At 37.2% G+C, this 26,243-nt stretch overlaps 1 protein-coding gene and 1 long non-coding RNA gene across 2 annotated transcripts in view; one reads left to right on the forward strand and one right to left on the reverse strand.

Moving 5' to 3' along the window:
- Window positions 1-22,446: 22,446 nt before the first annotated feature.
- LOC144381338 (uncharacterized) lies at window positions 22,447-25,793 on the reverse strand. Its single transcript, XR_013446319.1, has 2 exons — window positions 25,646-25,793; window positions 22,447-23,356 (listed from the first exon to the last, which is right to left on the reverse strand). It is a non-coding gene; the product is annotated as an uncharacterized LOC144381338 (long non-coding RNA).
- KLB (klotho beta) overlaps window positions 22,580-26,243 on the forward strand; it is a 34,521-nt gene continuing 30,857 nt past the window's right edge. The window contains exon 1 of the mRNA XM_036112120.2: window positions 22,580-23,578. Coding sequence (XP_035968013.1) covers window positions 22,754-23,578 — 825 coding nt within the window. The 5' untranslated portion in view covers window positions 22,580-22,753. The remainder of the gene's footprint in view (window positions 23,579-26,243) is intronic.

Below are 26,243 nucleotides of genomic sequence, written 5' to 3' on the forward strand. Positions count from 1 at the left end.
GAGTCTTCCTTGAATTTAGGTGAGACTTAAGTCAGAAGCCTGTAACTTCCAGAAAGACACTGAACTGAATTTGTTGGACTGTTTTCTTAAGGAACATTTACTTGGAAATATTCTATCTCAGAAATGTATCAGATTAAAAATGGCTGCGTATGCTTTGATACTCCTCCCCTCATCTGAGCTAGCCTGTGTCTGATTTGACAGCTCCAGACATAAACTTTAAGCGGACTGGTAACTCCTAGCTTGCTCTATTGGACCCCTGAGGTGCCATGTAAAGCAAGAGAAGGGGCCAGCTGAACCCAGGCTTACAGTCATCTCCACCAGATACCAGGCTTGTCAGTGAAGCCATCTTGAACCCACCATACCAGCTGCTGGCGAAATTCTACTAGTCTACGCAATGACCCCAATCAACACTTTAGCACAGAAAAATCACCTAGTCAAGGCCTGCCTAAATTCTCTGACAGTAGTGTGAGCATAATAAAATGATTGTTCTTTTAAGGTAGTAAGTTTTGGGGTAGTTTGTTGTGAAGTGATAAATAACCAGAACAGAACCCAGAGTGTAAAGAACCCAGAGTGTAACCAAAAATAAGCATGAACAGAATAGTCATGCTTATTTTCTCCACTGTGGTGGTTTTTACTGATGCATCATTCAACAAATATTTATTGACATTTACTGTGTGTCAGCACTTTTTTATGTGCTTGCTGGGAACCCATAGTAAATAAGACAGACAGTCCCAGATTTCCTGAAGTTTATATCTTTGAGGAAAAGAGAAAAATAAGTAAGGAGACAAAAATAAAGTCTGTACTTTCAGATAACGGTAAGTGCTACAGGGAAAATAAAGCAGATAGAGGCTAGCTGAGGAGGAAGGTGTGGAAGTATTGCAAATAAGTGACCTAAGAAGGAGACATTGAGCTGGGACATGGATTTGAGAAGGGGCTGGCAAGTATAAAGGCCCTGATGTGATTACGAGTTAAACATATCCAGGGAATAGCCAGAAAGCCAGTTTTATGACTGGTACTGGAAGGGATAGGAGATCGATTTGGGCAGAGGTGAGGGGAGAGATCCTCCAGAGCCTTAGGCCCTAGCAAGAAGTTTAACTTTTATTCTAAGTGTAATGGGAAGGCTTTGTAAGATTTTAAACCCCCGAGATTGCTATGATCCCATCATTCTTTTTTTATTATTATTATGTTCAGTTAGCCAACATATAGTATCACCCTTACACTTGGTATTTTTTGACCAAAAAGAAAAAAAAGACTACTATGTGTTTTATGGCAAAATATGATACCCATTTGTTTTCCATGGCAGAGAAATCTGAAGAGTGCTAAAAACATTACCAAATATGATTTGTTTTACTTGTCTATAGGGGAACACTGTCTCTTATTAAATTAGTTTCTCCATAATAACGGCATCTGGATTTTAACCCTTACTGGGCACTACTCGATTATAGTATCTAGTTTGAGTTTGTTCCAGGCAAAAGACCAGCCTATGTGCACCTTCCATCTCTGTGGCGTCTCTTTGACAATGAGAATAAAATGATAATAACTACTTCCATGTCTCAATATTAATTGAAAGACTGCAATAATGCCTTTCCAGGAAATTGAGGATGCACAAAAAACATAACACACTAGGGCTGCTGAGTTTTAGGTAGTTTTTGCGACAGACATAGAAAAGTCATTTATTGGTGATGTAAAACATTAGCTAACCAAGATTCTTGGCATGTTTTCTTAAAAGTATTTTCATCAAGTTTTTCCTCATGCTCTCCTTAGTTATTAGTTCAGTTCTTCTTTGTGTAAATATTTCTCAAACCAGCTGATGAATAAATAAGACTATTAATTCATTGTAGAGTGACATTGGTAACATAATACAGCAATTGGATAAGCACTGCAGTTTCCAGAATTAAGGGCATCTATTAAAAGCCCAAAATATTTTTAAGTACTTTTTTAAAAAAATTTTATTGATTTATTTGAGATAAAGAGAGAACACAGCAGAGAGAGAGGGGCAGAGGGAGAAGGAGAAGCAGACTCCATGGTGAGAAGGGAGCCTGAGGCAGGGCCTGATCCCAGGACCCCAAGATCATGACCTGATGGCAAATGCCCAACCAACTAAGCCACTCAGGCACCCCTTAAATATTTTTAATAATGATTTGAGACCTAACACAAAGAAGACACATTTTTAAGGGATGTATTATATATTGGATCTGATTATCTGATGCTCACTGGCCTTGTTCATTCTTAAAAGAAAGGGCTTCAGGGAAAACTTTGTCAACAAAGCCAATTTTGTGAAAGTCAAGGATCTCTTTCCCTCCCCCACATAGGGGTATATCACTGGTGAAAGTATTATTTCCATTCAACAAGAACGCTTTACCACAAAAGTTAGAAGACTGACATTAACATCTTTATTGGTATGTTTCTAAACTTGTGAGTAGTTAGATTATATAATAATTGGCTCTTTTTCTGTAACATATAAATCATTGTCCTCCTGAAATGACTAAAAACTCTGTATTAGTTAGAAAGTACCTGATTGAATTTTGGTCATCCTTTATAATCTAACCACTGCCACATGTAAGTGGAAAACAACTGTTCAATGTAAATTCTCAGTGTTAATGCCACTGCCTTAGTTAACTTATCTGTGTGATAGAAATAACTCTTCACTTGGAGTCTCTTTAAAATCCTTTTCAGGAGCACAATAATTACATTGTCTTTCACATAGATTTTTATAAGTCAACAGAAATCAATCGAATTTTCACTGTGCAACAACAAATGTGACTTTCTGCCCTCTGGATAAATATTAGCATGTCCTGCTTTGTCAAGGTTTATTGGAACATATTCCTTATAGAAAACATTCCATTAGGTAGCTTATCCCTTTCTGTGTTTATGATGACTGCGGACTCAGCCCCATGATGTTGACCTTGTAAGCCATTTATGAGCATAATCATTAAGTCATAATCTGTCACCATGATAGTGCATATATTCTAATTTAGGAAATTAGGCACTATGTCATTTATCTTAATTCTTGGTTGATACCCAATTAGCCTTCTTAATCTGATTATGCTTTAGTAATCTAAATTATTATAAACTTGCCTGATGATTTTTATAAACTATAATAATAAAAAGTTTCTCCCAAATATATCAGTATCTTCACTTAAATTAGAAGAAACATTTGCATTTAAAATACCAAACTTAACAAAAAGCATATAATTTTACTGGTGATATACACACTTGGTTATATACATACTGTATCTCAAGTTGTGGATTCATTTCCCTAAATATTCATTGGCAATTTTAAGAGTGTTTATAGATAGAGCAACAAGAATGCCAACAGCATTTTGTAGTGATAATAGATTTTATGATTAGGATAATCTTTCATTCTCCAAACACTGTAACTCAAGGTAATTCCAGAATTTTTGTTTTTGTTGCTTTATAGAAATAATATGAAGCATAGCAAATACAGGAAACTACCATCAGTTATTTGAAAATTGCTGCTATAGTAAGAATGACCACATACCTGTAAATTGTAGACCTTTAAGACTCTTGAGAATCTGAGCTTCCATAATGTATACCCAGAACCCTCATTCATATTCCAACAATGTTTGCAATAAAAAATGTTTTTAACTTCCATGGAAATCTCACAGATCATCTTTTTTGACATGCAATTTAAATAGTATTGAATATAATCAGTTTATACAGAGTAGTGTATATAAGAAATAAAAAAAAAATCTTGTAAATGAACACGAGTCAGAATAGAAAAGACACATGAAAAGGGAATTCCAATAAATTCACATCTTCGATAAAATATACAGCAAAGATCTTTCTCAGATAAAGTCTAATTCATTGCCACAAAAAGGATATAAGCAGTACTTTTTAACATATCCATTTAAACTGCTAGCTGCGGGGTGCCCGGGTGGCTCAGTTGATTGGGTGTCAGCCTTCACCTGGGGTCATGATCCCGGAATCCCAGGATCAAGTCCCGGGATTGAGCCCCACATCGGGCTCCCTGCTCAGAGGGAGTCTGCTTCTCCCTCTGCCCCTCACCCCGCTCATGCGCGCTCTCTCTCTCTCAATCTCTCTCTCTCTCTCTCTCTGTCTCTCTCTCTCTCTCTCTCTCTCTTGCAAATAAATAAATAAATAAACCTTTAAAATGCTAGCTGCTATAGAAAGAGTTAATCTTGCTTTAAGACAAATGAGGTCAAGTGCTTTGGACTCTACATTTAAAATATACCTGGTTTGATGCCTTTATATAAATATTATCATTAGCTCTAGGATGGTGGTAAGCACTGTAATTGGTAAAGTAAATATAGCAGGTCACAAATGCCTGGGATTCCTTAGACATTTTCTAGAAAATGTTTCTTTTAGTTTAAGTGGGATTTGCAAAACTTAATATTACTATATGTTGAATATCACTACTATAAAAAAGAACCACTACTATAGTTGAATTTCACCACTTTCCCTTCTTCCACCATGTGGCATAATCTAAATCTGATCATGAGAGCACATCAGACAAACCACAACTGAGAAATATTCTACAAAAGAACTGACCGGGATTCATCAACAGTGTCAAGGTCATGAAAGACAAGGGAAGACTGAGGAACTGTCACAGATTGGAGAGGACTAAAAATACATATTAACTAAATGCAATGTGGGATCCTGGACAGAAAAAGGACATTAGAAGGAAAATGAGTAAAATTTGAATAAGGTCCATACTTCAGTAAATAGTAGCATAGCAGAGTATCCTGGTTTTGATCATTGTAAATGATTATGTAAGTTAACATGAAGCAAAATGGAAGTCAATCAGAGAAAGACAATTATTATATGATCTCAGTCATATGTGGAATGTAAGAAACAAAACAGAAGATCATAGGGGAAGAGAGGAAAAAATAAAACAAGATGAAATCAGAGAGGGAGACAAACCATAAGACACTCTTAATCATAGGAAATAAACTGAGGATTGCTGGAGGGGAAAGGGGTGGAGGGATGGGGTAACTGGGTGATGGACATTAAGGAGGACATGTGATACAAGGAGCACTGGGTATTATATGAGACTGATGAATCACAGGCTTGTACCTCTGAAATTAATAATATATTATATGTTAATTAATTGAATTTAAATTTAAAAAAGAAAAGATTATTTATTTTGGAAAGAGAGAGAGAGCGTGCAGGGGGGAAGGGGCAGAGGGTGAGAGAGAGAATCTCAAGCAAATTTCCCGCCAAGTGTGGAGCCAATGTGGGGCTCCATCTCACAACCCCAAGGTCATGACCCAAGCAAAATCAAGAGTCAGACACTCAACCACCTGAGCCACCCAGTTGCCCCTCTCTAGAAGTATTTCTTGATGAAATACTTTCTTCACTTGGTTTCAAAGACATCTGTAGTCTCCCAGTTTTCTTCCTTCTTCAACAGCCACCCCTAGGACTATCATGTTCATTGCTCCTGATTTTCTTGTCTTCTTAACACTTCATTGTCCTAGAGCCCATTTCTCTACTCACTACCTGGTGACTTCAACCAATCTTATAGCTTTATATACTATCTGAATACTGACACTTCCAAATTTCTATCAACTGCTGATTTTTCCTATAAACCTCCGAGTTATGTATTCATTTTCCAACTTCACATCTCCACTTGGCTATCTAATAGATATATGGATGTTAGTATGTCCAAAACTAAATTCTTGACCTTCCCTCACAAACCTGTATCTCAACTAATAGCACCTCCATCCTTCTATTTGCTCAGGCCAAAAATTTTGAAGTAATTTTTGACTCTCTCTCTCTTGCTCACTCACTCTCAAGCTCTCTCACATTCTATCTCTCCTCAAGCCCCCCACCACCACACACACATTCACACCATCAGCAAATTCTGTTGGCTCCACCTTCAAAATCCAACCAGAACCCAACAAATCTCATTACATCTACCACTACCATACAGGTCTAAGCTACCATCATGTCTCCCCTGGTTATCATCTCCTGACTGAGCGCCCTGATTCTGCTTTTGTTCCACCTACAGGACAGTCTGAACACAGCATCCAGAGAGATTCTTTTCAAATGTGGTTAGATCATGTCGCTCTCAGCTGAAAACTTTGCAGTGCTCCTCTTCTTGGTAAGAGTATAAAACAAGGGCGCCTGGGTGGCTCACTCGGTTAAGCATCTGCCTTCAGCTCAGGTCATGATCCCAGGGTCCTGGGATCGAGTCCCACGTCGGGCTCCTTGCTCAGCGGGGAATCTGCTTCTCTCTCTACCCCTCCTCTCTGCTCATGATCTCTCTCACGCTCTCTCAAATAAATAAACAAAATTAAAAAAAAAAAAGTATAAAACAAATTCCTCCCCATCCCCCTGCACCACCTGGTCCCATTACCTCCGTACTTACTTCCTCCTACACACAATCGTTCCACTCTAGCCACAGCTCTTCATTATTTCTGGAAGGTCCCAGACATGATTCTGTTTCAGGGACTCTTCACTCACTACTCATTATGTACCTAAAGTGCTCTTCCCCCTGATAGCCGTATGGATCATCCCTCACGACTGTGAAACCTCTACTCACAATCAAAGATGACCAAGCACCAGCACCAGGAGTGAGGGGCAGGTCAGCAGAAACAACATAAAGCAGATTGAAATTCCAGATAATTAGCAATTCAAAATAGAGAACAGCTGTGTGTGGAGTATTTACCGACATAATCACAACCAGTAACATTGTATGTGTTAGACTTCAGCATAGGAAACAGAAATCCTTCTGGAAGTTTTTTCAGAAAAGGGCTTTGATGTTGTTTTAACAGGGAATTAATTTGGTACTTAGTATGTTGGAGAGGCACGAGCTGAAGGCTGAAGAGATGAAGCCAGACACCATAACTAGACTTTTGGCTTTAAGGTCACACTTGGAAACTGTAACTGCTGGTGCTGCTATTTCTACCACTGCCAAGACCACAGCCTCCCACACTTAGGAACTTGGAGCCAGTCCAGGGAACATGGAGCTGGCTGCTACAAACACTTGTGATGCTGGAGGGGCTGCATCAGCTTCTACCGCCTCTGTCTCCCTTCAACAGTTTATATGAAAAGGATCCCCAGCCTCGAATTCTAAACCCCACCAAGCAACCAAACAAACGTGTGGTGGGAAAAGACCTGTAATTCCCCTCCCTCCAAAATGTATTCCCTGTGTAACTCTTTTTCAGGAAATTGCCGGAGAATGTGCTTCCCCAAAAGCGAGAGAACATAATCATAGTGTACTACAATACTCCGCAATGAATAATCTTCATGTAAAGATAAGGTAAACCCTAAATATCAATTTAACCAAAAAGGTAAAATTTTTTACCAACATGAAATGATAATATAAGAAACCTAAATCTTTATCTACCATAAGAGCAAATCCATAGGTAGTCTAAAATTCATGAATTGAAAGAGAGCAGTACCTGAATATTATGCAAACTATAAATACGGAAATATACAAATTCTAGAACAACTAAAAACTTGAAAGAGGGGAAGGGGACTTGGGGGGAGTAAATACCTTAATAAATAGAAAAATTAATTTTAACAAGACCACACATGGAAAACAAAAGTCCTAAAAAGAAAATATAAGAGAATATCTTTATAATTTTATTTTTTTATTTTTAACATATAATGTATTATTGGTTTCAAGGGTACAGGTCTGTGATTCATCAGTCTTACACAATTCACAGCGCTCACCACACCACATACCCTCCCCAATGTCCATCACCCAGCTACCCCATCCCTCCCACCCCCCTCCACTCCAGCAACCCTCAGTTTGTTTCCTGAGATTAAGACTCTCGTATGGTTTGTCTCCCTCTCTGGTTTCGCCTTGTTTCATTTTTCTCTCCCTTGCCCTCTGATCCTCTGTCTTGTTTCTCAAATTCCCCTTATCAGTGAGATCATATGATAATTGTCTTTCTCTGATTGATATCTTTATAATTTTAGAGTGGGGACTGCGTTCCTAGCCCAGAAACCATAAAGGAAATGAATAATAAATTTGCACAAAAATGAAAAACTTTTTCACTGGTAAGTACATTAAAATAGCATTAAATAATGTTCTGAAATTTATTGTATTGTTGGTTGTACAACCCTAAACATACTGAAAACGGTTGAGTTGTATACTTTTAGTGGATTAATTGTATGGTATAGGAATTGTATCTCAATAAAGCTGTTTTAAAAGAGTTAAAAGACAAAATGTAGAAAGAAAATATTTGCAACATATGTATCAGACAAGAGATTTAATGCTTTATGTATAATGAACTTCTAATTCATTAGAAAAAGGCAAAAAATAGGAAAGCTTAAAAAGGTGATGAAAGACAACCCACAGGAGAGGAAGTACAAAGGGCCAATAAAGATATGGTAAGATTAGTAATCAGAGAAACCCAAATGAATACAAGAATGAAATGTCTTCTTTACCATCCTGACAAAAATAAAGAGAAGTACTGGTAACACTTAATATTGAGGAGAGTAGGGGAAACTGGCTCTCATGCACTAATGGTAAGAGCTATTTATTATGGCTTTCCAAAGGGCAGTAAGGAAATATCCATAAGCATAGAAAATGTACATACCCCTTAGCTCAGCAATTCCAATTTTAGCAATTTCTTGTATCTCTCACATATGCAAAATTTTTAATTCAGGGTTGTTAATTGCCAAAATGTTTGTAATAGAAAAAAAAATGGGAAAACTTAAGTCTTTGCCAGAGGTAAATGTTAAATAAATAAAATATGGTGCACTGAAGCCATGGAATATTATGCATCTATTGTGAAAGATTAAACTAGACATATGTGTACTGACAGTGAAAGATCTTCACAATAAATTATTAAGAGAATAAAGGATGTTGTGGAACACTGTGTGTGGTGTGTGATCATGTTTATGTTTTTTAAAAGTATGAAAAATGTGTGTGGCGTGTGGGGGTAGGTGTGTGTGTAAGGATACGCTCTAAATGTTAACTGGGGGGACCTCAACATTTTGCTCCATATTCTCTTATTTTTACTCTTTTAAAACCACCTCTTAATAATATCCAAAATATATAAAGAACTTATATTACTCATCACCAAAAAAACAAATAATCCAATTAAAATGGACAGAAGACATGAAAGAAATTTTCCAAAGAAGACATACAGACTGCCAACAGACACATGAAAAGATGTTCAACATCACTCATCATCAGGGAAATGCAAATAAAAAAACCACGTGAGATATCACTTCACACCTGTCAGAATGACTAAAATCAAAAACACAAAAAACAACAAGTATTCACTAGGATGTGGAGACAAGGGAAAACTCATGCGCTGTTGGTGGGAACATACACTGATGAAGCCACTGTGGAAAACAGCATGAAGTTTCCTCAAAAAGTTAAAAACAGAATTACCACATGATCCAGTAATTCCACTACTAGATATTTACCCAAAGAATACAAAAACACTAACTCAAAAAAATATATGCACCCCTATGTTTATTGCAGCATAATTTATAATAAACAAAATGTGGAAGCAGCCCAAGTGTCCACCAGTGGATGAAAGGATAAAGAAGACGTGGTAACAGAATATTATTCAGTCATAAAAAAAAGAGTGACTTAAAAAAATTAAAAATTAAAAAAAAATGAAATCTTGCCATTTGCAACAACATGAATGAATCTAGAAGGCATAATGCTAAGTGAAATAAGTCAGTCAGAGAAAGATAAATATCATATGATTTCACTCATGTGGAATTTAAGAAGCAAAACAAATGAACAAAGAAAAAAAGAGACAAATTGAAAAACAGACTCAAGGGCGCCTGGGTGGCTCAGTCGTTAAGCATCTGCCTTTGGCTCAGGTCATGATCCCAGGTTCCAGGGATTGAGCCCCGCATCGGGCTCCCTGCTCTGTGGAGAGCCTGCTTCTCCCTCTCCCACTCCCCCTGCTGTGTTCCCTCTCTCGCTGTGTCTCTCTCTGTCAAATAAATAAATAAAACCTTAAAAAAAAAAAAGAAATGCCATCTTTGTAAAAAAATAATAATAATAAAATAAAATATGAATTCTAAAAAGAAACAGAAGTCAGGTACCTATCTACTCAGATCTACTAATCAGTCTCCAGAGGTGGAGACTGAGTATGTGGTATTTTTTAAAGCTCAAGAAATGATTCTGATGCACAACAAAAATGGAGACTGTGGAAAACTGTATGGCAATTCCTCAAAAATTAAACATAGAATTACCATACAACCCAACAATTCCACTTCTGGTTATATACTCCAAAGAATTGAAAACAGGAACCCTAGCAGATACTTATACAGTCATGTTCATAGCAGCATTATTCACAATAGCCAAAAGGAAGAAACAACCCAAATGATCATCAACAGATAAATGAATAAACAAAATGTGGTATATCCATACAGTGAAATATTATTCAGCCTTAAAACGGAATTAAATTCTGACACCTGCCACAACATAGATGAAACTTGAAGACATAATGCTAAATGAAATAAGCCAGACACAAAATACAAGTATTATATGATTATACTTTCATGAGGAACCTGGAATAGTCAAATTCATAGAGACACAGAAAGTAGATTGATGGATGCCAGGGTCTAAGGGAAGGGAAAATGGGGAGTTATTTAATGGATGCAGGGTTTCAGTTTGGAAAGATGAAAGAGTTCTGGAGATGGATGGTTGTAATGGTAGCACAACAATGTGAATGTACTTAATGCCACTGAACTGTACATATAAAAATTGTTAAAATGCGGGGCACCTAGGGGCGCCTGGGTGGCTCAGTTGGTTAAGCGACTGCCTTCGGCTCAGGTCATGATCCTGGAGTCCCAGGATCGAGTCCCGCATCGGGCTCCCTGCTCGGCAGGGAGTCTGCTTCTCCCTCTGACCCTCCCCCTCTCATGCTCTCTCTCTCTCTCTCATTCTCTCTCTCAAATAAATAAATAAAATCTTAAAAAAAAAAAAAAATGCGGGGCACCTGGCTGGTTCAGTTGGTAGAGCATGCGACTCTTCATCTGGGGGTCGTGAGTTCAAACCCCACATTGGGTGTAGAGTTTACTTTTAAAAAAAGGTTAAAATGGTAAATTTTATGTTATATATTTTTATACAATAAAAAATGTTTTTAAAGACTTGAGAAAAATTACATTTTTACCTCTTTACCTATTGATGGATACCTGGGTTGCATTCATATTTTGGCTATTGTAAATAACGCTGTAATAAACAGAGGGGTACATATATCTTTTCAAATTAGTGTTTTTTTTTTCCTTTGGGTAAATATCCAGTAGTGAAATTACTGGATCGTATGGTATTTCTACTTTTAATTTTTTGAGAAATCTTCATATTGTTTCCACAGTGGCTGCACCAATGTACGTTCCCACCAACCCTGCAGAAGGGTTCCCTTTTCTCCACTTTCTCACCAACATCTTCAGTTTTAAATCCCAACCTCCAACTAAGTGCTTGACCCATAAGAGATACTCAATAAAGATTTGTGAAATGAATAAGTGAATGATGAATTCTGTACTATAGTAGTCTCGAAACCCTTATCTTTAAAATAAAACACTAAACTAGATGATTTCTAAGGACCCTTCCTGCTGTAAACTTCTGTCATCTGTATGAAGTGTTATGAAGAGATGTTTTGGGTATAGAATTCCTAGAGCTCATATGTCTGTCCCACTCACTGGTACCTGGTAGACACTGTTTTTTTTTTCTTAGACATTTATTTTTTATTTTTTATTTTTAAAGATTTTATTTATTCATCTGAGACACAGAGATACACAGAGAGAGAGAGAGAGAGAGAGAGCATGAGCAGAGAGAGAGGCAGAGGGAGAGGGAGAAGCAAGCTCCCCGCTGAGCCAGGAGCCCGATGTGGGGCTCGATCCCAGGACCCCGGGATCATGACCTGAGCCGAAGGCAGATGCTTAACCATCTGAGCCACCCAGGTGCCCCTTTCTTAGACATTTAATGGTTTTTATTATATTTCTTCTTGGCTAAGCTATAAACTCTTTTTGGAGGCAGGAACATATATATTCTCTCCTAGGACTTAATATGGGCCCTTTTTAAGTAAAATATTCAATAAATATTTGATAATTTTTCAGGAAAAAGGAAGCCCCCATTCTGATTCATTAAATCATGATAAATGTTTCATAAATTCATGACCTTTTTCATAAATATTTGAGAATTCTTTAAGTTTCAGTATTAAGTCATTATCATAAAGATTTCTTCATATTTTTCCTCATTCATTCTTTCAAAAAGCATGTTTTTATTGTGTAAAATATACATACATAAAATTTACCATTTTTAGGTGTAGACTTCAGTGGAATTGAGTACATTCACATTGTTGTGCAACCAACAACATCCATCCCCAGAACTCTTTCACCCTCCCGAACTGAAACTCTGTATCAGCTAAGTGATAACTCCTCATTCACCCTGCTCCCCAGGCCCTGGAGAGCACCATTCTATTTTCTGTGTCTATATGAATTTGACTATTCCAGGTACCTCATAGAAGTATATCATGTAATACTTGTCTTTTGCATCTGGATTATTTCATATTGTCTTCAAAGTTTCTTTGACACATGTTATAGCATGTGTCAGAATTTAATTCCTTTTAAAGGCTGAGTAATATTCCACTGTATATATATTCTGACACCTGCCACAACATAGATGAAACTTGTTTATCCATTTATCTATTGATGAACATTTAGATTGTTTCTAAATTTTGTTTATCCATTTATCTATTGATGAACATTTAGATTGTTTCTACCTTTTGGCTATTATGAATAATGCTACCATGAACATGGATGGGTGTACAAATATCTGTTGGAGTCCCTGCTTTCAACTCTTTGGAGTATATACCCAGAAGTGGAATTGCTGGATCATATGGTAATTCTATATTTAATTTTTTGAGGAATTGCCATACTGTCTTCCACAATATCTACACTGTTTTACACTCTGACCAGCAATACACAAAGGCTCCAATTTCTCTACATATTCTCCAATACTTGTTATTTTCTGGGGCCTTTCTTTTTTGCATAGTTGCCAGCCTAATGGGTGTGAAGGTATGTTATTTTTATCTAAATGTGTTCTGATTTAACCAGCTTCATGAACTTCCCCTGACATCTAATTCCTTTGTTTTCTCATATGAAATCTGAAATAGTTTAATGATCAATCATTGGCCACTAGCAAACAAATATTCATAATACTTTTCAAAACTTAGCCTTTGTCAAGGCAACTGGGTGGCTCAGTCGGTTAAGCCTCCAACTCTTGGTCTCAGCTCAGGTCTTGACCTTGGGGTTGTGAGTTCAAGCCCTGCATTGGGCTCCACGCTGGCCGTGGAGCATATTTAAGAAAAAACTTAGCCTTGAAGCGCTTAGCTGGCTCAGTCGGTGGAGTGTCTGACTCTTGATTTCGGCTCAGGTCATGATCTCAGGGTCCTGGGATCCAGCCCCATGTTGGGCTCTGTGCTTGGCAGGAAGTCTGCTTAAGGATTCTCTCCCTCTCCCTCTGCCCCTCCTCTTGCTTGTTATTTTTTCTCTAAAGTAAATAAATAAATCCTCAAAGAAGAAGAAGAGAGGGCGCCTGGGTGACTCAATCAGTTAAGCATCTGACTCTTAATTTCGGCATGATCTCACAGTCATGAGATTGAGCCCTGTATCTGGCTCCACGCTCAGTGGGGAATTTGCTTGAGATTCTCTCTCTCCCTCCCCTCTGCCTCTCCCCTCGATTGCTCTCTTTCTCTCTCTCTCTAATAAATAAGTAAATAAAATCTTTTTTTAAAAAAAAAAAGAAAAAACAGCCTTTGTCAGTAACTTTTTTAATTAATGGACTTTTCTTGAGAAATTATAGTTAGAGGGACTCTGGGTGGCTCAGTCGGTTACGCGTCTGCCTTCAGCTCAGGTCATGATCCCAGGGTCCTAGGATCAAGTCCCGCATCGGGCTCCTTGCTCAGCAGGAGTCTGCTTCTCCCTCTGCCTGCCTCTCCCCTTGCTTGTGCACTCTCTCTCTCTCTCTCCCTCTCTCTCTCTGACCAACAAATAAATAAAATCTTTTAAAAAAATTATAGTTACAGACTTCCCATATACCCCTTCATTCCTTCTCCCCTGCCCCAGCTTCCCCTATTTTTAACATCTTCCATCAGTGTGGTGCATTTGTTACAATTGATAAGCCAATATTATTAACTAAACCTCATAGTGTACATTAGGGTTCACTCTTTGTGTTGTACATTCTATGGGTTTTGATAAATGGATCCACCATTACAGTATCTTACAGAATAATAGTTTCATTGCCCTAAAAATGCCCTGTGTTCCACCTCTTCATTCCTCCCTCAACCCATTCCCAGGCAACCACTGATCTTTTTATAGTTTCCCTTTTACTGTTTCCAGATTATCATATAATTGAAATCATACAGTATGTAGCCTTTATAGATTGGCTTCTTTCACTTAATAATATGCATTTAAGTCTTCTCCGTGTCTTTTCCTGGCTTGATAGATCATTTCTTTTTATTTCATTGTATGGATGTATTACATTGTTGTTTATCCATTCACCTATTAAAGAACATGTTGGTTGTTTCCAAGTTTTGGCAATTATGAATAAAGGTGCTATAAACATTCATGTTCAGACTTTTGTAAGGACACAAGTTTTTAACTCATTTGGGGGAATACAAAAGTTGTAATTGTTGGATGGTGTGATAAGAGTATGCTTTGTAAGAAACTTATACGTAGTTTTGTAAGAAACTTCCAATCTGTCTTTCAAAGTGTGTGTAGCATTTTGCATTCCCACCAACAATAAATAAGAGTTCCTCTTGCTCCACATTCTTGCCAGCATTTGCTGTTGTCAGTGTTTTGGATGTTGACCATTCTAATAGGTACGTAATGGTATCTCTTTGTCTTAATTTGCAATTCTCTAACGATAGATGATGTGGAGTATCTTTTCATATACTTAATATCTTCTTTGCTGAAGTGTTTGTTCAGATCTTTTGCCTATTTTCTAATTTTTTGTTGTTGTTGTTGAGTTTTAAGAGTTCTTATGATATCAGTCTTTTATCTGATATTGTATCGGTTTTGCAAGGATTTTCTCCTAGTCTGTGGCTTATCTTTTCATTCTCTTAACAGTGTTTTTTGCAAAGCAGAATTTTTTTTCTTAATGAAGTCCAATGTATCATTTTTTTTTCTTTTTTGGGTTGTGTTTTTGGTGTTATATCTAAAAAATCATCACCAAACCCAAAGTCTCCTAGATTTTCTTTTCTGCTATCTATGATCTACTGTGAGTTTAGATCTATGGTTCACTTGGAGTTAATTTTTGTGCGGTATGTATAGTCTATGTCTGTATTCATTTTTTTGCATGTGAATGTCCAGTTGTTCCACCACCATATGTTGGAAAGGTTATCCTTTCTTCCTTGAATTGCCTTTGCTCCGTTGTCAATGATCAATTGACTCTATTTATGTGGGTGTATTTCTGGGATCTCTAGTCTGTTCTGTTGTTCAATGTGTCTAATCTTTTTTTTTAAGATTTTATTTATTTATTTGAGAGAGAGAGTGTGAGAGAGAGCACGAGAGCGGGGTGAGAGGCAGAGGGAGAGTCAGACTCCCTGCTGAGCAAGGAGCCGATGTGGGGCTCAATCCGAGGACCCTGGGATCATGACCTGAGCTGAAGGCAGATGATTAACCAACTGAGCCACCCAGGTGTCCCCAAAATGTCTATTTTTTTGCCAATACTATACTGTCTTGATTACTGTAGCTTTAAAGTCTTGAGGTCAAGCAGCATCAGTTGTTGGATTATCAGTCCTTTAATATTGTGTTCGCTGTTCTGGGTCTTTTGCCTTTCCATATAAACTTTAGGATCATTTCATCAATATCCACAAAACAACTGGCTGAGAATTTTATTGGGATTGCATTGAATCCATAGATCAAATTACAGAGAACTCAGACCTTAATAATATTTAATTTTCCTATCCATGTACATGGAATAGCTCTCCATTTATTTAGATTTTTTTTTTCATGTCTTTCATTAGGGTTTTGTAGTTTTCCTCATATAGATCTTGTACCTATTTTGTTAGATTTAAACCTAAGTTTTTTGGGCGCCTGGGTGGCTCAGTTGGTTAAGCGACTGCCTTCGGCTCAGGTCATGATCCTGGAGTCCCAGGATCGAGTCCCGCATCGGGCTCCCTGCTCAGCAGGGAGTCTGCTTCTCCCTCTGACCCTCCCTCCTTTCGTGTGCTCTCTCTCTCTCTCTCATTCTCTCTCTCAAGTAAATAAATAAAATCTTTAAAAAAAAAAAAAAAACACCTAAGTTTTTTTTTTTTTGGTGCTAATGTAAATGGTATTGTCTTTTTAATTTCAAATTCCAATTGTTCATTTCTGATAAATTAGAAAACAATTGACTTTTATATACTAACCTCTACTCAGTTATAAAGAATGATCTGATGGTTACCAGAAAGGAGGTGGGTGGAGGGGATGGGTTAAATAGGTGTTGGGGATTAAGGAGTCCATTGTGGGGCATCTGAATGGCTCAGTCGGTTGGGCATCCAACTCTTTTTTGGGGGGGGCAACCAACTCTTGATTTTGGCTCAGGTCATGATCTTGGAGTTGTGGAATGGAGCCCTGCATTGGGCTCCACACTCAGTGCAGAGTCTGCTCGTCCTTCTCCCTCTGCTCCTCTCCCCCAACTCTCTCGCTCTCAAATAAATAAATAAATAAATACAATCTTTAAAAAAAAAAAAGGAAGGTATTTGTGAGGAGCACAGGGTGATGTATGGAACTGTTGAATCACTGTATTATACACCTGAAACTAATATAACACTGTCTGTTAACTAATTGGAATTAAAATAAAAACTTTAAAAAAATAAAGTAAAATATTTCATGCATATATTATGTGTATATATATATTAACTTATATCCTGCAACCTTGCTATAATTGCTTCTTATTTGCAGGATTTCTTTTATTGAGGCTTTGGCATTTTCTATATGGACAATCATTATCATCTATAAACAGACTTTTATTTTTTTACTCCCAAATTTTTATACCTTTTATTTCCCTTTCTTGTCTTATTGCATTAGCTAGAACTTCTAGTATGATGTTGAATAGAAGTGGTAAGAGTAGACCTCCTTGCCTTGTTCCTAATCTTTGCAGGAAAGCATAGTTCCTCATCAATAAACTTTTATTACTAATATTGGCTAATTTTTCCTTTTATACTCTTTTTTTTTTAAATAAAAAATTGGGGCACCTTGGTGGCTCAGTCGGGTAAGCATCCAACTCTTGGTTTCGACTCAGGTCATGAGCTTGTGGGTCATGAAATCGAGCCCAGTGTCAGGCTCCATGCTCAGTGGGGAGTCTGCTTGAAATTCTCTTCCTCTGCCCCTCCCCCCACTCATGTATTCTCTCCCTCTCTCTAATAAATAAATAAATCTTGGAAAAAAGTAAAAATATAAATAAATAATTAATTAATTAGGGGCACCTGTCTGGGTTAGTTGGTAGATCATGTGACTCTAATCTCAGGGTCATGAGTTCAAGCCCACATTGGACATAGAGCTTACTTAAAAAAAAAAAATTGAGTGGGCGCCTGGGTGGCTCAGTTGGTTAAGCGACTGCCTTCAGCTCAGGTCATGATCCTGGAGTCCCGGGATCGAGTCCCGCGTCGGGCTCCCTGCTCAGCGGGGAGTCTGCTTCTCCCTCTGACCCTCCTCCCTCTCATATGCTCTCGCTCTCTCAAATAAATAAATAAAATCTTAAAAAAAAAAAAAAAATTGAGTTAAAAAAAACTTTTTACTAAAAATTAAAATTAAATATATAAAAGAAGGAGAATAACTATAACCTATTGTTCACTATCCAAACACAATATAGCAAAATGTGGGTATTTTCTTACAATTCTATATATTGGTTATTGCTTTTATTACATAATTATAATCATACTGATTATTCTATTTATTATCTGTTTTTTTTCAGTTAGTTTTTTCTTTTTTAAATATTTTATTTATTTATTTATTTAATTTACTTGAAAGAGAGAGACAGAGACAGAGAGAGAGAGCATGCATGTATGTGCAGAGAGGCAGAGGGGGAAAGAGAGGGGGAGGGAGGAGAACAAGCAGACTCTGGGCTAAGCCTGGAGCTGGACAGGGCTCCACACCAACTGAGCCACCCAGGTGCCCCCAGTTCGTTTTTTATCCTAAACATTTTTTTTAAGATTTATTTATTTATTTTAGAGAGAGAGAGAGAGCGAGAGCATAAACGGGGGTAGGGGCAGAGGAAGAGAGAGAGGTAGAGAGAAGCAGACTTCATGCTAAGTGTGGAGCCCAACACAGGGCTCAATCTCACCACCCTGAGATCATGACCTGAGCCAAAATCAAGAGGCAGACATTGAAAAGACTGAGCCACCCAGGCGCCCCTACATTTTCAAGGAATATTTAGTAACATTAAAATGTTTAGGACAGGGTCACCTGGGTGGCTCAGTCACTTAAGCATCTGACTCAGGTCATGATGTCAAGGTCTTGGGATCGAGCCCCCATTGGGCACCACACTCAGTGAGGAGCCTGCTTGATGATTTCTCTCCCTCTCCCTCTGTCTGCTCGTGCTGTCTCTCTCCCTCTCTTTTTCTCTCTCTAAAATAAGTAAATAAATATTAAAAAAAAAGAAAATGTTAATGACTCTATGATGTTTTAGCAAATGGATATTCCATGCCTTAGGTAATTATTCCCCTATGAATGAATCTTTAAATCATTTCAAATTTTGAGGTGCCTGGCTTGCTCAGTTGGTTAAACATCTGCCTTCAACCCAGGTCTTGATCCCAGGGTCCTGGGATTGAGCCATGTGTCAGGCTTTCTGCTCAGTGGGGAGCTGCTTCTCCCTCTCCCACTGCCTGCCACTCCCCCTACTTGTGCTGCTCTTTGTCAAATAAATAAAGAAAATCTTTAAAAATAGTAATAAATAAATAATTTAAAAATTTTTCTGTCATAAATAACACTGCTATAAAATATTTGCACCTACAGCATTTTATGTATTTAGAATATTTTTTTTTAAGGGGCGCCTGGGTGGCTCAGTTGGTTAAGCCACTGCCTTCGGCTCAGGACATGATCCTGGAGTCCCGGGATCGAGTCCCACATCGGGCTCCCTGCTCAGCAGGGAGTCTGCTTCTCACTCTGACCCTCCTCCCTCTCATGCTCTCTGTCTCTCATTCTCTCTCTCGCAAATAAATAAAATCTTAAAAAAAAAAAAAAAAATTAGAATATTTTTTTTTAAAGATATTATTTATTCATTTGACAAAGAGAGACACAGCGAGAGGAAACACAAGCTGGGGGAGTGGGAAAGGGAGAACCAGGCTTCCCGCGGGAGCAGGAAGCCCGATGCGGGGCTCGATCCCGACCCAAGCCAAAGGCAGATGCACAACGACTGAGCCACCCAGGCACCCCTAGAATAATTTATTATGATAAATTTCTAATATCACTGAATTAAGACATGAAAAAATCTAAGGTTAATTATATATTGGAAAATTGCTTTCCCTAAGTATTGTACAGATTCATGTTCTAATCAGCAATGTCTTACAATCTCATTAAGTGCAGTTTTCATCACTTACTTTTATTCTTGCTAATTTAATAAGAGAAAATATTTGGAGTATGGGTTTTTTTTTTTTTTAAGATTTCATTTTTAAGTAATCTCTCTACCCAAAGTGGGGCTCAAACCTACAAAGTCCGAGATCAAGAGTTGCATGTTCTACCACCTAGCCAGCCAGGCACTCTTATTTTTATATGTGTTTTTTTTTTATTGCTGGTTATTTAAATTTTTTTCTTTAGCTAGACAGTTACACTTCCTCTTTTGCATATTTTTTATTCATGTTGTTTGGCCATTTCTCTAATTTAGAGTGTTTTTCTTATTGATTTGCCTGAGTTACTTACATAATAAAAAGTTGGCCGTTTGCCTTCTAGATTTGCTCTAATATTTTCCAGGTTTGTTTTTTGCCTTTCAAATTTTTCCATATATTTTAATTATAGTTAAATTATTTATATAAGCTCATATATAAGTAAATAAATATCATTATATAAACTATATATTTATGTAATTTAATATTTGCTTCCATTTTTCTCCTAGGTTTCTGTAGCTATATATTTTTTAATTAAATATATTTGTGAGGATGTAAATTATCACATTTAAAAATTTTATTTTTAGTAATCAGTTCACAATATATACATATATCAAATCATTATGCTGTACATCTAAACTAATACATTACATGTCAATTATATCTCAACAAATCTGGAAAAAATATTTTATAGTGAATTAATTGCATCAACTCCATTCATTCATTTAATGATTAAGCATTTACTCGGATAAGTGATGATAAAAATTTAGATAAGAGACATTCTTACAGGCTGGTGGAGGAGACAAACAATTCCAGGATTATGTGATAAATGCAGTGATAGAGGTATACATACTATGGGCACATTCATTCAACTTTAGTGACTACTAGGCCCCACATATTCTATAGGGACCAGTCATGGCCCTTGTTTTTAGAAAAGAGAGACTGAGAGAGAAATTTAAGTCAAACAGGAGTTATAGATAAATTTATTGTAGGGGCACCTGGGTGGCTCAGATGCTCGTAAAGCATCTGCCTTTGGCTCAGGTCATGATCCCAGGGTCCTGGGATCAAGCCCCGCATCGGGCTCCCTGCTCCACGGGAAGCCTGCTTCTCCCTCTCCCACTCCCCCTGCTTGTGTTCCCTCTCTCGCTGTGTCTCTCTCTGTCAAATAAATAAATATAATCTTTAGATAAATTTATTGTGTGGTAAGTGTCATAACAGAGAAAGTATGGGCTGCCACGGGAACACGGAACAAGGAGATACATCTATATCAAATCAAACTATCTGATTTCCTCTCTGGCTGCCTGAGGATCAACCACCATCAGGAGCGACATGGTTACTATCCAGACCAGGAAGTTCATGACCAACTGACTATTTCACCCAGGGAATACAACAGTACCTAAGACAGAAATTCGGAGAAAAACTAGCCAAAATGTACAAGACTACACCAGATATCATCTTTGTATTTGTATCCAGAGCCTATTTTGGTGATGGGAAGACAACTGACTTTAGCCTGATTTATGATTTCTTGAATTACACCTCCAGAAATGAACCCAGATACAGACTTGGCCGTTATGAGAAAAACAGACGTCAAGGAAGCAGTGAAAGGAATGCAAAAACAAAATGAAGAAAGTCAGGGGGACTGCCAAGGCCAATGTTGGTGCTGGTAAAAGTGAGCTGGGGATCAGATGCAGAAGGAGCAAAGATTCTGCAGTGACTACACTGATTGGGCAGATGTTTCACAAGAGGATTAATAAACTGTAAATGTTTTTAATTTAAATAAATAAGTAATTCAAAACAAATTAGGAAGCCGGAAAGTCTTTTTTTTTTTTTTTTTTTTTTTTGAGGAGATACTGCCCCATTTTGAAGAACACATGGACCTGAGCTAGATGAAGGGGGGGACACATCCTACGCAGAGAGCACGGATATCAAGACACAGGATGTGAGCCCTCCACGTGTGTCGAATTTACTCAACGTGGTTTGTTATGGTTGAAGGGAAGCGTACTACGTGTAGTTAACTGAGGAGGAGTGAAGTTTAAGATGTGGGCAGGAGCCAGAAAATAGCATCTTTTATGCTAAATCTTAGCACCACTTTCTGAATAATCCTTCCTTTTCACATAGAAATAAGAATGTTTATTGAGCACTGATTATGGGTCAGTCAGTGTCTCTTCTAAGTGCTTTCCATGTATTAACTCACTGAATTCTCACAGTCATCCATGCAGTAGACGCCAGTCTTGTGCCTTTTCTTACTAAACGGGAAACTGGGATGCAGAAAGGTTAAGTAACTTGTCCTTAGTCACACAGCTATGTTTAAAGCCACGCAGTCTGATTCCAGAGGCCAAACTATTAACCACTCTGCGTTTCATTAGTATGGGATACTTCAGATATTTAAAACATTAAATTTTTATAAAGTTGTCTGGAGGCTACGGATTCTGTACAGTATTTTCTTTCTCTTTATTCTTATTCCAGAATCATGCTAAGTTGTGTTTTTTTTTTTTTTTTTTATGTTTTCATATCTAAAGGTAATCTATGCCTTCACTATTTTCTTTTTCAGGGTTTTTTCTTTTATTTTTTATTTTCTGGTAAATATTGACTATTTGTCAAGTGAACCTTCACAGTAATTTTGTTGGACTCAAATTTGGGATGAGAGGATTTAGGTTGAAAGTGCATTTAAATGTATAAATTAAATGGGAAAATATTCAGTGTTTCCACCCAGAAAGTGCTATATACTTCTTCATTCATTTCTCTCAAATTTATCAATACATTTTTATAATTGTCTTAACATGGGTAGCATTTGGTAAGATTATTCTTAGATGTGTTATAATTTCTGTGGACGTGTAACACCTTATTGTATTTTCTAATTCTGGATTATCGGCATATAGGAATGCTACTTATTTGTTTTGCTTCTCCTGAAACGTGAAATAATAAAATCACCACTCAAAAACTAGGAACATAGAAAAGGTATAAACTTTATTCAGTAACGTTCAAACATTCAGAAAAGATTTGGGTCCATATGCAAGGCTCCAGAGGGAATGTGGCATTTTTATTCATTGTTTATCTACGTTTTAGTTACGCAGACTACTATGGGTGATGCGTTTTTCATATCACTTTTCCCATAGTAAGAGGGAAGGAAACCTCCCTCAAATTACGTTGCTCCCCATGACCCATCCTAAGTCTCACAGTTCAAGCTAATCATTGACAGAGCTTTACAATCACAAGCTTTTACTGAAGCGATGATAAGACAGGCGAGCAGTTAGTACCAAATGAAGCCAGGCTGTGCGGCTGGATCTCCAGGGAATGAATGGATTTTCCTCAGCACCGATGAAAGAAACACACACTATAGGAAAACAATGTGCAACTGCGGGCTGCAAAGATCTGTCATCCTGTCGGCATTTATTCTCCTAAGAGCTGTAACTGGATTCTCTGGAGATGGAAGAGCTATATGGTCTAAAACTCCTCATTTTAGTCCGGTAAATGAAAGTCAGCTCTTCCTCTATGACACTTTTCCTAAAAACTTTTTCTGGGGCGTTGGGACTGGAGCATTTCAAGTGGAAGGGAATTGGAAGACAGATGGAAAAGGACCCTCTATATGGGATCATTTCATCCAAACACACCTTCAAAATGTCAACAGCACGAATAGTTCCAGTGACAGTTACATTTTTCTGGAAAAAGACTTATCAGCCCTGGATTTTATCGGAGTTTCTTTTTATCAATTCTCAATTTCCTGGCCAAGGCTCTTCCCCGATGGGATAGCAGCAGTTGCCAACGCAAAAGGTCTCCAGTACTACAATACTCTTCTCGATGCTTTAGTACTTAGAAACATTGAACCTGTGGTGACTTTATACCATTGGGATTTGCCTCTGGCGCTACAAGAAAAATATGGGGGGTGGAAAAATGAAACCATAACAGATATCTTCAATGACTATGCCACCTACTGTTTCCAGATGTTTGGGGACCGTGTCAAATATTGGATTACAATTCACAATCCGTATCTAGTTGCTTGGCATGGGTACGGGACAGGTATGCACGCGCCTGGAGAGAGGGGAGACTTAGCAGCTGTCTACACTGTGGGACACAACCTAATCAAGGTACTGTACGGCTGGCTTCCTGTAATAGCTCCAGAATGTAAGGAGCAGGAGTTCAAAAGAAACACTAAGAAATGTATCTTGTGTTTAAATAATTCTTTTTTATTGACATCAACTCAACTAATTGTAGTCTAACTCACAAGTTCTAGCCTCAAATTTCACCCTTCAGGTCGTGTGTTATTTGTCTAAGCTCTTGATAATGTGTTAAGCCAATTATTTTCCTTAAAGGTTGCGCTTTTACAATATTTTAACTCTTAAAACTTACAAGTATACATTAGAGTGTGAGAATATGAGTTTACTTTCATTCTGTGAAAAACCAGTACTTTAGAAATCTAATTGCTGAAACCCTTTTCTGACAATGTGCAGCCATTTCAGAACTTTTTTATGGCATGACCTTTTCTAATCACCATTTGTTGTTAGTATTGCTATTCTTAGTGATACTTAGCAATAATAAGCTAAAGACATGTTAACTAACTGATACATATTAAATATAGGAATTGGGATAAATGTATTTCACAGTTGGTTTTATCTGTGTTACATGGCAGAAAAGATGAGGCTAACTGTTCTAAGAGTTAAAATTAAATTAGTAATATAAAAACTGGGAAGAATATGCTGTATTCAGTATGTTTTAAGAGCTAGAGTTAATGTTGGAAGATGTTAAAATTACTAAAACAATAGTGAAAATGTAAGCAAAATAATAGCAAATATTGGTTGGATGCTTATTATGTACCACAGACTATATTAGGCATTCTGTGTGCATTATCACATTTAATCCTCATCATAACTTTATGAACTAGGTCCTATTAGTATCCCCATTTTAAAGATAAGGAAACTGAAGCTTAGTGGGATTAAATGAATTAATTTATAAATGACAACATAATTAAACACCGAATGTCTTTATTAAGAATGTTTTTAAAAGAGCAGTCTTTCAGGGATTTTAAAGAGACTTCACTTCACATTGAGGCTAATATCTAGAATCAGGTTAAACTTCTTGAGTCAAATAGTTTCCTTGGGGAAAATAAATTACTCTGGACACCTGTTATGCTTTGAAAATGAAGACACTTTATTAGTAGTGTTTCATAATGTGTTAGGAGGAGTAATTTGATTTTTGATCATCGAATGTGAAATGTGTAGAAGCAGAAAAAATGTATAGGAACATAAAATTACTCCATGTCTAAATTTGCACATACAAAACTATCTACCCACGCTTCTTTTCTTTTTGAACTTTCTGGGCTATTATACATGTGTGTTGTGCTATGGTTCAGTCACATCTGCCTTTGCAGTAAACAGATTGCGTTATGATTTCAAGGTCATTTCCATACCTTTGATTAGAGTTGTCTATAGAACATATGATTAACGTGAGGGTGTACTGTGATTTGGCAAGTAGGACCTTAAAGGGTAGAAAACTTATAGCTATTTACTATGAAGATTATGCATATATAAGTTAGAAAAGTATTCCTTTTATCTAGTTCTTTAAATTATTAAAATGTATGCATTCATACATACTACATGGTTGTGTAGATTGAGAAACATCAGGTTGTACTAGAGGGTATAAAGTGAAAAAGTGAAATTCCTCTCTCCTTCTCTACCTGACAGTTTCAACCTCAAGGAAGCTACTGTTGGTGGTCTTTTATATAGTCTTTTTAAAGTTAAATAGGCAAATACATGTACATATATGTTTATTTAACCTTCTTATAAAGAAAAATGTTCTCAATTGTTGAAAAGTTTTCGGTTACCTGGAAAAATGTTAACAATTGGAATTTTCATGAACAATATGTTTTAGTGGTTATTTTAAAGCCTTGAAAACTGGCTATCTGATAAAAAAAAATACACAGGAAAAAGTTGTAACTAACAAATAGACATTGCTTTCAAACTTAGCGTATAAAATGCTGTATTTTCAGATGTTTTTTCATTTTCTCCTAATTCGAGATAAACTCTGCCTTTTACACAAAATTAGCACTCTCTGACGGTGAAAGAAATTGTATTGTTTTAAACTGAGGGATTACATTTTTAATTATTGCCTTTCCCAAATAATTTCTTCTATCTCTTTAAAATTTCTAAATCACTCACCTAAATAAGGAGTGTAAGGGGTCCCTTGAAATCAGTCAGAAAGTGAAATATGCTTCTTAGCCCAGGGACGTATAACTCCAGAAAGAAATCTTGCAATGGTTTGGTAGCCTGAGGTGAACTCATTTTTCCCACTTGTTCCTTCTCTGTTCTTCCTTTAACATGGAAAAGATTAATTTGATATTTTATGTTGCAATGAGGTTATTTCTTCCTTATTTTGCCTCCTGTGACCCAGAAGCAGCATTCTTGAGGATTCATTTTTAGTCCAAGTTCACACATTTTACTGAGTTAAAAAAACCTAATATAAAACTCAATTCACTTTATTCCCCAGTCCTCAGACACTGAAAAGATTTCATAGTGGCTATTGGGGTCTTTCTAGTTCCAGGATAACCTTGAAAACTCCGTATCGGTCGGCAGGGTCCTGGTTTGGAGGAAACCTGAATGGCCTAGCCAGTCCTGAGACTGACCTGGAATTTAAATCCCAACTTTATTGCAGATTTGGTGATTACCTTACACTGAGTCTAAGCCTCAGGTGAAAAAAAAAAAAAAACTGCCCTAATCATACCTACTAATGGATGCTCCACTCTGAGTTTTGAGCGGT

This window comes from Halichoerus grypus, chromosome 3, assembly GCF_964656455.1.
Source record: "Halichoerus grypus chromosome 3, mHalGry1.hap1.1, whole genome shotgun sequence".
NCBI classification, from domain to species: domain Eukaryota; kingdom Metazoa; phylum Chordata; class Mammalia; order Carnivora; family Phocidae; genus Halichoerus; species Halichoerus grypus.